Source organism: Phyllostomus discolor, chromosome 5, assembly GCF_004126475.2.
Source record: "Phyllostomus discolor isolate MPI-MPIP mPhyDis1 chromosome 5, mPhyDis1.pri.v3, whole genome shotgun sequence".
In the NCBI taxonomy this organism is placed as follows: Eukaryota; Metazoa; Chordata; class Mammalia; order Chiroptera; family Phyllostomidae; genus Phyllostomus; species Phyllostomus discolor.
The window spans coordinates 72,292,499-72,307,283 of NC_040907.2; the positions used below are offsets into that span (position 1 = coordinate 72,292,499).

Genomic DNA, 14,785 nt, shown 5'->3' on the forward strand with positions numbered 1-14,785 from the left:
ATATGTTTCAGTTTAGTTCTGTAATGCCAAAAATTTAAGAATGGCCCTGGCTGGTGTCGCTCAATAGACTGAGTGCTGGCCTGCAAACCAAAGGGTCGCTGGTTGGATTCCCAGTCTGGGCACATGCTTGGGTTGTGGGCCAGGTCCCTAGGGGGGTTGCACTTGAGACAACCACACATTGATGTTTCTCTCCCTTTTTTTCTCCCTCCCTTCTCCTCTCTAAAAAAATAAATAAAATTTTTTAAAAATTTAAAAAATGGATTGGTAAATAACAAAAAAGTCAAGAAATTAAACAAAAAGTCCTGCCCTCATGAAGTTTTTATTTTAGAGGGATAAACAGAGAGATAATAAACAAGAAAAGTAAGTAAAAACATATGGTATGTCAGATAGTGACAACCACTAAGAATATGAGAAAAGGTAGAAAAGGGACTACAACAGTTGGACAGGTTCAGGGCAGTGGAAACTTTAGATTGAGGAGCTGCGGAGGGACTCGCTCTTTCTGTCCTGCTGCCCTCGCAGACTTTTGTTAACCACTGTGGTTGAAACCTGTGTCTCTAATCCATTCATTTCCACTGCTATGTAACACTTACTGCATGAATAGGCCCCATTTCGTTTTCCATGATGTTGCTCTATATTCAGTTTTTTATTTTGCTATTAGCAGCAAGGCTATAAGGAGCACACCTGGACATGCCCCTTGCTCGCACGTACAAAGTTTCTCTCACACAGACTAGATCTGGGAGGAGACTTAGCTCAGCTCCACCAGGTGTTGCCAAGTTGCTGTTCAAACTGGTCACATCCATGTACAGTGTCTGCAGAAAAGGGCTAATATGAGGCTCCTGAAGCCGCTGTCTTCAGACGGGCCTGTTTGCAAGGTTAGCCCTTGGCTGGGTTCTGGGAATTGGGATTTCTGGAGTGTTCTCACTGTTCTTTAAGTGATGAAGGGGAGTGTCTTATGCCTAGACTTATGCAAACACTGGTTTCTGCTTAATATCTGCTTTCTTTCTGGGAGTCTGGAGTTTCAGAATATGCTAGTTAGAGTGCACTTTTGCAATACAATAAGATTTTTGGGTACTGAGTCTTTAATGGGCTTCCCAAGGCAGAAACACCACATACATGTTGCTGTGTTTTCACTGCTGGGGAATGAATGGACTCTGTGTGTGGATCCACCCAGACTCCATCCATGTCTTTTCCCTTACGATCTGTCTGTGCAGGCTTTCTGCATTGCTGTAATGAATCTTAGTCTTGAGAACGACTACATGCTGAATCCTATAAGTCTTCCTAGACAGTCTCTGAACAGGGGGGTTGTCGTGTGGGCCTCTATCACACATTCACCAGCAGTGAGCGTTCCCACTGCCCCATGACCTTGACCGATTTGGTATCTCTTATGGACTAGATGTTTGTGTGCCCCACAATGTGATGGTATTAGGAGGTGAAGCATTTGGGAGGTGGTTAGGTCGTAAGGGTGGAGCCCTCACGAATGGAATTAGTGCCGTCACAAGAAAGAAGAGGCCAGAGAGCTAGCTCGCTCTTTCCACCAGGTGAGGACACAAAGAAAAGTCATTGGTCTGAAACTGGGAAGAGGGCTCCCACCAGAACCTGCCTGTGCTGACATTCTGGTCTCCACCTCCAGCCTTCAGTTCTGTGAAAAGTACATTTGTCGTGTGTAAGCCACCCGGTCTGTGGTACTTTGCTACAGCAGCTCAAACGGACGAAGGAAGATGATTTTACTTTCTAATTTTTGCCAACCTGGTGGTAGTATAAAAGAGTATCCTGTTGGATTTTCATTTCCTTGACTGAGGAAACCCAATGAGATGAACAGTTGAGTTTCCTCTTCTGTGAAGTGCTTATTCATATCTTTGCTCATTTTTCTTTTGGTTGTCTTATCTCACTGAATCACAGAAGTTCTTCATATCTGATACTACTTCTTTGTTCATTATATGTATTTTTATAAAGATTTTAATTTATTTTTGGAGGGGGAAAGGGAGGGAGAAAGGGAGGGAAAGAAACATTGATGTGCAAGAGAAACATCAATTGGTTACCTCTCTCACGCCCCTCAGCCAAGGACCTGGCCAGAAATCCAGGCATGTGCCCTGACAGGGAATTGAACCAGCGACCTTTTGGTTCATGGGATGGCACTCAACCCACTGAGCAATACCAGTCAGGGCTGTTCATTATGTATATTAAAAATAACTTCTTCCTGCTTATAGTCAGTCTTTATATTTTAGAGTATGTTTTGTTTCCTCTATGGGGGGTGTGTGTGTGCACATGTGTGTTTGTCCTCTATGTATGGGGTAGACTTCATGGGGTTAAATCCCAGCTCCACCATCTACTGCCCAATTTAGTTTAAGTTAACTTCTCTGGACCTCGGTTCACACGTCTGTAAAGTGGAGATAATCACATTTCTTGCTAATTAGGTAGTTGTAAGGACTATGCAATTAAACATGTAAAGTGCTCAAAACAGTGCCTGGCACATAGCTGGTGCTTAGTAAGTGTGAGTAACCAATATTATTGTTTAAGAAAACTTTTCTTCCTCTGGCTGGGTGGCTCAGTTGATTGGGACATTGGCCCATAGACCAAAAGTTTATGAATTCTGTCCCCAGTCAAGACACATACCTAGGTCGTGGGTTTGATCTCCGGTCAGCATATGTAGGGGAGGCAACTCATCGATGTTTGTCTTTCACATCTCTCTCTCTCTCCTTCCTCTCTCTCTAAAATCAATAAACATATCCTTGGGTGAGGATTTAAAAAAATTTTAAAGAAAACTTTTCTTATCCCGACATGGTGAAGATAGCGTCTTATATTTTCCTCCTAAATTTTTCAAGTTTGGTTTTCCAAAGGTACCCTCCAGTTTCTCTTCCTTTTCCTTTCCTGTTCCCTTCCTTTTCTGAACAAATCATTTTTAAGGTTGTTAAGTGGGTAGAACAGGGTAGATGTCCACGTGGGGCTGAATGGGGGCCTCAGTGACCTGAGTCGGGTAGAGGACACTGAGTGAGGTGAGGAGGGCAAGCCTACAGGAAGATGTAGAGTCAGACCCGTCAGGGTGAGGAGGGTGTCTGTGTGCTGGGGGGAATGGCCCAGTGAGTGGTGGGAGTCAGAGTCTGACCAGGACTGAGAGGAAAGGGTGGGTATCAGAGCCCTGGTCATGCGAGGTGGGATCCATGTGGAGATGGGAATGATGACAGAAATGGGAGATGGGTTACAGCCAAGGGGATCGATCAGATAAGTAAATATGTATGTAAATGTATTAGAGATGGTGAGAGGCCAGCGTTTCAGAGAAGGGAGTTAAAAATATGGAATGAGAGAAAAAGTGACTCCTGTGTTGCTGGATTAGAATCAGAAGTATCAGTGTGAACTCATGATTGTCAGTACATACATTAATATATATAGAAATAAACATAGGTAAGTGGCTATCTATCTATTTATCTATCTACATATTCATACATGTATAAACTCTACCTGTCTACTGAGAGAATCTAGACATTGGCTTCTCAGTAACATACTCCCTAAAAGAAACCAGGGCTCCTTGGGAGATGGTTGATTTCAGCTGCGGAAATGACAACATAAACCTGAAATGTCTTGTTCTGCCAGAAAGCAAGGAAGTGCTCAAAGAATGATGGGAAATGTAACAATGACACAGAAGTCAGCTTAATGGATTTCCATTGTTTAAATCACAGACAAATTGAGCATTAAAATAAATAATATAGTAAATCCATTGCATAAAATAGGAAACATTGAATACTTGCAGATGTAAATAAACAAATGATTATATTGTGTTTGAAGAAAAATGGCATGATTTACATAGTCTCAAAAATGCATCTCTACAAAATACTTACTAGTTACAAAGGGAGAAAGTATTTTATAGTGGAGAAGTCTGACAGACATCTCAATAATGAAGTCATCAAAGATAATGTTATTAGTAACGGGTCAAATGAAAGTTCCGTGCCATCCAGTATGTGCAGAACCAGCCATCTCATGGCTCACCCTTTCCATCCCTCTTGTGGTTTTCCAAGGGGCCTCACATGCCATGTGTAGACATGAACCTGCATGATCAAGGACCAACTTTCACTCAAGAAAGAGGCCCACAGGGGCCCAAAAAGCAGGCTGTAGACAATTTGGGCAGGGAATTCCTGAGTCCTGGGTCTGGTGGTCATGTCTCTTTGGTCTTGGGAGTGAAGAAATTGGAGGAGGACCAGCTAGAACCTGCAGGGAAGGCTAAATGGACAGCCAAGTAAATTAATCTTTCTGAGACTTGTTTTTTTTTCCATTAAAGCAATGCAAAGCAAATATATATGGGCTTAGATTTTTTTAAAATTAAGATATTTTCTAGCTCTAGAAGCCTGTGGTTTTGTGAATCTGAAACTTCTAGTACTTAAGCTTTTCCAAACTTGACAACCACCTTAAACAAAATGTGGTAGCAATTCTGCCCCGTGAGCTTACTAGACTCAAACTGTTCATCTCGGTGACCTACTAAGTGAGGCTTTGAATTATCATGAGGAGACCAAGCCCAAATAATCTGGGCGCAGTGGGCTGAGTCCTTCTGGTGCTTGAAGCAGCAATCCCTTGAGGGTGATGCCACCATATTTCTAGGGGAAAATCTTCTTTTCTCCAAGATCCCCGAAGGCCTGCTGGTGCAGGACTTCCTCCTCATCAGTGACCCCAGTGCAAGTACCCAGGATGTTGCAGAGATCCTTTCTCCCAAGCCCAGAGCTTTGCTGGCCTGTTGTCTGCCCTACTTTCCTCTTCCTCCATCTTTCCTAAGCCACATCAGCAGGCACAAATGAAGGTCTCTGAGAGCTTTTTAGTCATAATAAGAGATTCTCTCTCTTTTTTAAAATCCTTGCTTGAGGACATTTTTTCATTGCTTTTTACAGAAAGAGGAAAGGAAAGAAAGAAACATGGATTTGAGAGAGAAGCATCGGGTTGCCTCTCGTGTATCCCTGGACCGGAGGTCAAACCTGCAACCCAGGTATGTGCCCCGACCACGAATGAACCTGCACCTTTTGGTTGCAGGATGATGCTCCATCTGAGTCACATCGGTCATGGCAAGATATTCTCTTTTGATTCTAGCTATTCCAAAACCTTGAACTCCCCGAAGAACCAGAAGCTTAGAACACCTAACAGCAAGCCATATTTCTGGAACATCCTCTGAGTGGTCTTATTTTCTGAATTGACTCCATTTCTCCCTCCTCTTCTTTATGAATCTCCATTATTAAAACAGATTGGGAGGTCTTTCAATAGACTAGCCTGTTCTGAGGAGATTTGGGCCAGTCTTCCAACTTGAATACTCCTCAAACCCAAGCAAATGGCCTCCTCCCCCTTGATTTTTTCCCTGCTTATGCTTTGGACTGTGAATTTTTAAAGCATGACATTGCTGAGGCTCTGCTTTCAGTTCACCACTGTCTTGGGCTTTTTGAAGGCATCATTTTATCGGACCTACTTCTTTTCTGTATATTTTTTGCTGGATTTTTATAGTGCTGAACTTGGTGTTTGTTCAGTGTTTTCTGTGTGGCAGGAGCTGGGGGAAATGACAAAAAAGGACACAGACCTTGCTATTGGAGAGCCCAGGTGTAGTGGGGACAGACAGCGAAACTGAGCTTTCCTCCCAAAGGCAGGGTGAGACATCACCCGTACCTGGCTCTTTCCAGGCCATGATGCATCTCTAAACCCTCACAACCCACCATGCAAGAATGACAGTGGCCCCCGCTCCCTGCTTTGCCTGTGTCCCTGTGATGTTGTAGTTACAAATTTAAATTCCCAAACCAGCCAGGATGTAATAGCATTATGCTGAGTATCAACAGCCCCCTCCTGAGCTTTCCTAAACCCTCTTCCGACTCTAGTTAAAATGGTTTTGGTCACTGATAGGTATTTTTTTTTAAGTCAAAACCAAATTAAGCTCTGAGGCTACTAGTTTTGCATACTCTCTAGTTATTTACAAAGCAGCCAGCCACTAGCTATGCGGGAGTAAAAACTGTGTAGCCCTGGCCTTCCGTCTGCCTCTGGAGAAAGACAGCGCTCTCCTTCCTCAGGGAAATGCCAGCACCTTGTGCTCACTTTCTGCCATGTCCCCTTCTCAGGTGCAGGTATTGGGTCTCAGCATCTTTTCCTCCCTCTCCCCTCTCCTGCCCTGCCCCTACCCCGGCCCTGAAGTACAACCGTGGTATAATGTGCTTCGGAGGCACTGCTCCAGAGCGTGTGGGAACCAGGAAGCCCGTCTGTGGCCCGTGGAGAGGGCACTGCCTTGGCCAGGGAGTCCATCAGCTCTCCTCATCCACGAGCCATTTGAAATGGTTTGGTTCAAAACCATTGTTTTTTTGATTCTTGATGAGCTTTTATGTGAACCGTGAGCTATCCCGTGAACCACTGCTCCATATTGTCACTGCAGAAGGTGCACACGTCAGCACTGTGGGGAGGGCACGGCTCTGTACGAATGAGGCCTGGCATCTTTAAAGAGTTACAAAGACATGTTGGATCTCATACCCAATCAAAGATCCACTCTCACCTGTCCTTGCCTCTTCTCCTGTCTTAATTATACCTATGAGGTAGGCACTCAAATAAGCTGAGCAAACAGATGTGAAACCTAGGTTCAAATAACACCCAATTAACAATGGACAATGTTCACATGCAGTGCCAACTGGGCATTTTCTTCAGGCCCTATAAAGCAGACTTGGCATGCAACGTCAAGACTAGTCCATTCACTCCCACCCCAGAGGGGCAGAATATTGCCGTGACTGGCACCTCTGCGGCAATCACTCTCACGGAAGCTAGAGCAAGGACAGGAAGCTGCACGGGCACAGATCATGTCTGAAACAGTACCAGATGGTGCACACTGGCTAGTGTGTGATAACTGTGTTTGCATGTTATTTTATTCTTAAAAATAAAACAGACACACATACATGCAGAGAAAAGCAGGTCCACTCAAATGAGAATGATATCGAGAGCAAAGCTACTGCCAGGATGAATTGGGACTTCTACTTCTGTGGTCTGGATGAAAAGGGCTTTGCATTCGTTTGGTAGCCAGTTTCACCATCAGGTGTCCCAGGCGAACCAGTCAGCGTTGGCTTCCTCCTGGAAAAGCCCCTTTGGCGTTCTCCGAGTGCCCCACGTGTGTGTGACTCTGTGCCAGGGCTTCACTCATGTGGGCTGCTTGGACTGGATGACCACACGGCAAAGGCTCCTGCACTTCCCACTGCCCGGAGTTCACTTCCGGCTGCAGCGAGCGAGCAGTGTGGAAGGAGATCAGACCTGCATAGAGAGAACAGGTAGACTTTTGCCATCTTGGTTTTCTGAAGAGATGGTGTGATGGCTTTTAGATTTTAAAAGTTAAGTAGTCATCAATTAATCACTGGGAGAAGCTCAGCCAAGGGCACTGTGATTCTGTCAGATCCCCAAGGTTATGGGCTATGCTTGTTTGCATGTATATGAAAACTTTGGGCCAGATGACCCCTCAGGTCTCTGGCTCTACAGTGCAGACATCACGAAGACTCATAGTCTCTCTGTGTGTATGTGCTTACTCCTGAGAGGGAAGCCAGCTACACCTTCTCAGTGCTTTCCCAAGGCTGCCATGGGGTCTGTAGGTTTTCTCTGTAGTCCAGGAAAGTGACTAGGCTCTTTCTGACTTAAAAGCCAAGAAGACAGGTTTGAAATTAACTACTATATAGATCTTAGACCATCAGCCCCTTCGCCTGGCCCAGAGATGGCTTGGTATTAGCCCCTTAAGAGAGAATATGCAAGGTGGGTATAGGAAAAACATTGGCAGTTATAGGCGACACTTTTACTACCTCATAATGTATTCTGAGTTATAAAAACATTCATAACTACAAATGGCTTTCAAAGAATAATTTCCCATAGGTGTAAACAAAGTTCAAGACCTATATATGAGAAAGAGTGGCTGGAAAATCTTAGCATAAGTAACTTTCCCTGGACCGGTACCTTTACTTAGACATGCCTGGGCCCTCTGGGGAGACGGAGGGCAAAGTCAACCTTACCAAGCAGCCATTAGGTCTCTTCTAGTCAAAAGGAAGGGGGGAAATTCATCATAAACATGACCTTAGAATACGGTGTTTCAGTCATTAGCAGTATTTGTTTTTTCTTGCAATTAAGAAACTGGTGAAAGGAATGAGAATTTTATGGGAAACAAAGTTTTGCCCATCTTTGCTGATTGAAAAGTGCTTTGATTTTATTTGATTTACTTTACACTTCGTGGTAAATCTAGAGAAAATTACTAATTTGTCCCTTTGTAATCCCAGGCTTAAACCAAGGCACCTGGATCCTGGTGCCTCCTGCAGTACCTACTCTAGCTTGCTCTCTCTCTCCCCTCCCCCCTCCCCCACCTCTGGCCCAGGAGAGGGATGAGTGGGGGTGCTCCTTATAAGGGGCTGGGCAACCATGCCAGGGCAGGAACCTAGAAGCACCTATCCTGTGAGTTACCACAGGCCACATACATACCTTCTGTTGCTTCTTCCTCCATCACCTTGATAGTTTTACAGAGAACAAAGAGCCCTCTTCCTAAAACAGACAGTAACCCTCGCTCTAACCAATTGTGTCCACCATTGATATGAGGTGCCAGTTAATTCCTTTCCTTTGAAACTCAAGCACATGACTGGACATAGATGTCAAACAGCGCAACAATCAAGGTGTTTTTATATGCTCTCCTATTTCCCTGCTTCTCATTCCCCAAATCTAAATTCCTTTTGCTGTAAGCAAAAACATGCAGGAAAATCCTTTTTAAAAATGCTCCCCCATGCCATCCAGATGGTTTCCTGATTATAAAAGGAACCTGCACCACTACGGACTGAAAAGTCCTTTAGCACAGAACTGGGGGAAAGGACAGGTGGCAGCCGGGAGAGCTGTGGCTGGGCGGGGCGCTCTGCAGGAGGCAAGTCGGAGCCCTGTTGCGGCCCAGGCCCAGGGGTCTGAGCAGAGCACTGTGAAAGGGCGCCAGTACCTTGGCTTGTCTGCTGGCTCCAGCGGCGCGGGGGTGCAAAGGGATGTCGTGAGTTTCAGTCTGCTGTTTAGCAAAGTTCACAAATACCTGAGGGCAAGAAGAGAGCAAGAAGAGGTATATTTCCAGAAAAATGGTAGCCTCCACACCCACCCACTTTGCTTTCTCTTTCCCACAGTTAATACATGGCCCTGCTGGAGACCTTGCATCCTGCAGAGGGCTGGCTGCCCCCTGAGGAAGCCTGGCCACCAGGACGGGGCTCGTTAGGGTTTGGGGCTAAGCCAACGGAGCTTCTATGGGGTGTACAGGCAAGGCCGATCTCAAGTGGCAGCACCTTCTAACTCTCTGAAGAAGGAACTAAAATCAAAACAGGAGTTCGATCTCATCTCTCCTCTGTGCCTTATTCAATGTGCAGTGCAGCTGTAACTCCTGCTCCTTCCATCATCTGCTTAAGGCTGAGAAGAAGGTGCCCATGAGCCAGCTCCTCAGAGGATAAGCGGAGGCCTGCCGATTTCTGCTGCTTTACTGAACAGACTTTAAGGACGTCTATTCAAAACAAACACACAGCAACAACCCCCCGCCCCCAGAAACAACTCAAATGTCTGAGTAGATGAATGGATAGATAAAACACATTATATATTACAATGGAATATTAATCGGCCTTTAAAAGGAGGATATTCTGACATGTGCTATGGCATGGATGAACTGGAGGACATAATGTCAAGTGAAAGAAGCCAGACAAAAGGGACAAAATACTGGATAGTCCCACTTACATGGGCTGTGTGCAGTAGCCCATGTCAAGGAGAACAGTGGTTAAGAGTGGCTGGGGGTGGGGGGGACTATTTAATGACACAGAGTTTTAACTGGGGAAGATGAACAATTTTCTGGTGAAGGGTGGTGGCAATGGTCACACGAGCTTAATGCCACCGAACTGGACACTTAAAATAGGTCATTATGTCAGGTGTATGTTACCACAATAAAAAGTGACCACATTTTAAAACCTGACACATGGCATACAAGTACCTGCTTATCAAAACTCATCTAAGTGTACACCTTAAATGAGTGCATTTTATTGTATGTAAATTAAGTATCAATAAAGTTGATTTGAAAAAGAAAAAAGTCAACACCACAAATCAGGAAGGATGAAATAAAGTCAGAACGTAGTGGGGAAGGACGATGTAAAGTGAATGGAATGTACTGATGATTAAAATAGTGTTAGACAGCACTTCCTGATAGGCAGAGTTTTACCCTAATAGACAGATGGACCAGAGGGTTAAAACCCAGGCGTGTCCTACCTCCCTGTGGTGGGGGTCCCAGCCCAGCTCGGGCCGTATAGCCCAGTCTCTGCACAGCCCTGCTCTGCGCCTGACCCCTTCAGGGCTTGCCTGGTCCAGTGTGGTCTGTGTGACCGAATACTCCTCGATGAGCAGGCTGTCCTTGTGGGAGATGAGCAGCCGGAAGATCCTGGCCAGGGAGGAGGACGGGACCTGGAACTGGAGCATGTTGTAGTGCCGCTCCCTCTGCACGCTGCCCGGGAAGTTCCCCTGGAAGAACTGCTCCACAGGGTTCAGGTCTGGGAGCAAGTCGTCCTTCGGCGACTTGATCTTCATTGTGACGATGTAGCCATCTCCAAACCTAGGGGACGCCCATGGTGGCGTGGAACAGGCCTGTTAGTAGTTGGTTCTAAGGCAATCCCAAAATAAGGAACAGACTCATCGAAAATATTAAGGATTAAAAGCCACACTATAAACCTCTTGGGCATGTTTAAAATGAGAGGAAAACCCACAATAGTTCCTGGAGAAATAGTTTGATCCTAGTTTTTAGAGTCTGAATATCTGTGTGTGGTGAAATGGGTCACCAGACCCATGACAGCTTCCTGTGTCCACCTCCTGGGGCAGAGATGGTTGTTGCTTGTGCCTTTGCCTCTCATATACCTGCTGAAGTCAAAGGTGGGCTTAGCTGCCTGCAGAGATCACAGGCCTGCCCATGAAGGTGGGTGGGGCCAGTGTTCACTCAGTGGTGGAAAGGCTGCCTGGCCCTTTAAGTGGCTGGCCAGGTGGGAGCAAAAGCTTGGAAAGGCAGCACTTCCCTGTGGAAGCTTCCAAAACAAATGGAGCTGCCAGGGCCAGGTACTTCCCCCCTCCCCTCACCAGGTGAAGAAAGAATGGTCCGCCACAGTGTGGGCAGGGCCAGCTGTCTTCCCTGTGCACGTACATCCCAGTGTAACAGTGTCAGTTATAACTCACTCCAGTGGTCCCTCCATGATCAAGGGGCAGTCACTCCCCTCTACAATACAGCGCCTCTGCCTTCCAGCTCTGGCAAACAGTCTTCCCACACAGGGAACAGTTCCCTCTCACATGCTCTCTGTGGGGACCTTGCAGTGTGCGCGGGAAAGGAGGAGGGAACAGCCATGTCTCCAGCAGCTGATACAGGAGGTTGCTGACACAGGTCTGGTGACATGCAGAAGTCCCCCTAGATATGTGTGCAGTGTTTGAGCTGTAATTGCTCAAGAAACCTTGGGTCAAATATCCAAATGCAGCTAATCTACCAGACCTCTCTCTCAACCACTAATCGGCCCTGATGCGTGTCAGAATGACATGTGCTGCACACCACTGTCCCCTGGGCACCTCTCAGCACAGATGAGGTGAGCTGTGTGCTGGTCCTTCCACCCACTAGCATGGCAACTCTTCCACACTCGAAAAAAGCATTTGTTAAACAAATAAGTGATAATTATAAATCCACCCTTCCTGGCTTATAATGCATACCAGAATGCCAGGGAGCATGGTGTTGTTGTCATAATCTTATTTTAACTGTCAGCTTTGGCAGAGAAACCATTATTAATATCACATATTTACAGCAGTTTATAAATTTACAATATACTGGCATTTCTGGTTCATTTTATAATACATGGTCATTTCTCAAACTCAAAAGCATATAACATTCCAGAAAGGAAAACTAATTCTCGGGCTCTTTGGTTTCCTAATCATTCCTAAGTTGGTTGTGAGCTCTTACTAGGCAGGTCATCGGTCCTGGATTTGTTGGGATAAGTGGTAGGATAATGAGGCAGTGATGGTGATCCCCCTCACCCCAGCCAGGCTCTGCAATGCCCCAATCAGAATGCTCCATCTGGAGACTCGGGGAGCCTTCACCCTCAGGCACTTAACCCAGTATAGAGAGTTTCTTCCAGCACAATGGCTTTCTCCATTTGCTGTTGCAGAATGAGGCCAGGACACCACCTGCCTCTGCCCATGGGGTGAAGGGGCAGCGGGACCCTCTCAAGTGTCATTAGAGAGCACAGGGCCTGGTTGACCAGCCCTGCCCCTCCCAGAAATGTAACAAGGTACCCTCTGCCCCGCCACCTCCTTACTTATACTTGAGGTGCTGAATGGTGCCTAGACACTGAAAGGCGCCCTTCACCATGATGGCCAGCCGGGTACACAGGGCCTCACATTCTTCCATGCTGCAGGGTGGGAGAGAGGAGGTGAGGGGTAGGGACTCCCACCCGCCTGCCTGCCCCACCCCAGCCCCTGGGAATCTCTTGCCTGTGGGATGTGAGGACCACCGCCCTCCCTTCTCTGATGATGCTCATGATGGTGTTCCACAGCATGCGGCGTGCCTGGGGGTCCATGCCTGTGGTGGGCTCATCCTGTGGGAGGCAGAGAGGGCAGGGGCCTGGCTTACTGTAGCCTCTATAGTTGGCTTCCTCTGAGCACTATCTCTGGCAAACAATGCACAAAGTCATTCCCCAGCGGAGTGAGACTCGGGGTACCCAGGCACAGAGTATGGAAGGCAGGTGGCAAATCGGGAGAGTTGAGGCAGATCATGCACACCTGTAGACCCATTTCATCTCAGACATGGGTTAAAGTTGATTAAGGCAAAGGCAGAATTACCTTTAAAAACAAACGTGCAAGCCAAAAAAGTCCCTAAATGTCATACGTTGGCAAGGAGGCAAGGATATAGTTTACGTGACTTTTCTGGTTCCTTCCAAGTCCTGCGACCTAGGGACTCATGAACCCTGGACTTTACGAGCACAGGGGTCTCAGCTCTGAATGAGAGTCACATGAGCCTTTGATCCAGGCGAATGCTCCTGTCCACTACAGATCCCACAGAGGCCTTCTCTGGCAGTAGCAATTTCTGAGCAGATGCTGATGTTCTGCAGAGGGGCTGAATTTCCCTGCTGTGAGCCTGTCGCCCCACAAGAGACTTTCCAGGAACTCAGTGAGAATCTGTTGTGAATCCAGTATCCCCCAAGAGCTAGGCTGATTTCCTCAAAATGAGCACTATATGGAACAGTCCAGCTGAAACAGACTGCATTTTCTAAATCTGCTGGCCCAACCACAGAGATGCATCTCTTGGTTCCAACCCCCGGGCCGGCCTGTCCCCACAGGTCACGGTGCTTCTCACCAGCAGCACCAGCGGTGGGCAGCCGATCAGGGCGATGGCTGTGGAGAGTTTCCGCTTATTGCCCCCACTGTAGGTGCCAGCCAGGCGGTCCGCGTAGAGAGACAGGCCCAGGCTCTGAATACTCCAGTTTGCCACCTAGGGAAGAGAAAGGAATCCCATTTGGGGAAGATAAGCAAACACCCCAGGTCTCCACCAGTTCAAAGCCTTGAGCTCCCAGATCTCACACAGCTAGGGTGACAGCTCAGTGGAAGCAGCGCCACCTGATGGCTCGTGCTCTCTGGACATGATTCGAGGACCAGATGTCTCCTTTCCACTCTGTGCCTTAGATCCCAGCTTGGTCAGCTCAGCACCCAGTGGGTGTGGCCCCCTGAGAAATGAGCTTCAGCCTTATAAAAAGCAGGACAGAGCTCTTCCCCAGGGTCCCAGACAATGGCTCCAAGAAGAGGAAGAGGCCTAGGGTTTGTTTGTGAAGATGGTGGGTCTTGTTGATTCCATCCCTCAACAGGGTCACACTTGAGGTCTTGTGCATCAAATGTATACTTACTAGGCACCCGCTGTGAGCCAGGCTCTGCACTAGGCACTGGAGAATAATGGTGAACATAGCCACTGACCTTGTACTCACAGGTGGGGGTGGTGCGACAATTGAAATAAACAGAATAATGACAGATTATAACGGTGCTTTGAGGAAGCTCAACAAGGAGCTATGATGGAGAGTAACAGGTGTGTGTGTGTGTGCATGCAAATGCACACACATGTGCTCAGCAATAAAACTAGGGAAGTCGCTGGAAAAACCCACTGTGCTTCAGCCTTGCACAGTTGGGCCTGTGCCTGGAATGTTCCTCCCCTAGATCCACACGGCCCGTTCTCGGCTCCCTCGTGTCTCTACTCGGAGTTCACCCCCGGGTGAGGCTTTCCCTGGGCTGCCCTACCTAAACGTACAGGCCCTGCCCCAACAATTCTTCCCTGCTTTATCTTTCCCTTAAGACTTTTCGCTCACAAGTACACTATATATCTATGTATTGCCTGTCCCTTCCACTATAATGTAAGCTCCACTTTTCAACTTTTTCCCCGGAATAGTTTCAAATTACAGAAATGTGTAAAAATCAGAATAGTAGAAAAAGAACACTCTTAAAACCTTTACTCACTTTTTCTCTTTCCTGCTCTTATACACGCACTATTTTTTCAGACCCAAAGATGCATCATGGCCCCTTCATGCCTACATACTTGTGTCTATTTTCTAAAAATAAGGTGTTCTCCTACATAACTACAATCCAGTTCTGCATGTCAGTACACTCAGCATTGTCACTGTACTGTTATGTGATCTACCGTCTGTAGGCCAGGGTGTTGATGGGCCCAGTAGTGTCCCTCACTGCATCGCCTCCTCTCCAGCACAGGATGCAGTCTAGCGCCCGCTGTGCAGTCACTGTGTCTACTTAGCCT

General features: G+C 46.9%; 1 protein-coding gene across 5 annotated transcripts in view; it reads right to left on the reverse strand.

Annotated features, from left to right (window-relative positions):
- Positions 1 to 5,182: 5,182 nt before the first annotated feature.
- The window catches only part of ABCA4 (ATP binding cassette subfamily A member 4), a 128,697-nt gene continuing 119,094 nt past the window's right edge, over positions 5,183 to 14,785 (reverse strand). For 3 of the 5 annotated variants that reach the window (XM_036026444.1, XM_036026443.1, XM_036026442.1), the window contains 7 exons: positions 13,346 to 13,480; positions 12,484 to 12,587; positions 12,309 to 12,401; positions 10,327 to 10,576; positions 8,945 to 9,031; positions 7,930 to 8,006; positions 5,183 to 7,242 (listed from right to left, as the gene is read on the reverse strand). In XM_036026444.1, the coding sequence (XP_035882337.1) occupies positions 7,932 to 8,006; positions 8,945 to 9,031; positions 10,327 to 10,576; positions 12,309 to 12,401; positions 12,484 to 12,587; positions 13,346 to 13,480 (744 nt within the window). In that variant the 3' untranslated portion in view covers positions 5,183 to 7,242; positions 7,930 to 7,931. Of the gene's footprint in view, positions 7,243 to 7,929; positions 8,007 to 8,944; positions 9,032 to 10,326; positions 10,577 to 12,308; positions 12,402 to 12,483; positions 12,588 to 13,345; positions 13,481 to 14,785 lie in introns of those variants that run through there. The other 2 variants (XM_028511498.2, XM_036026445.1) reach the window with 2 other exon arrangements.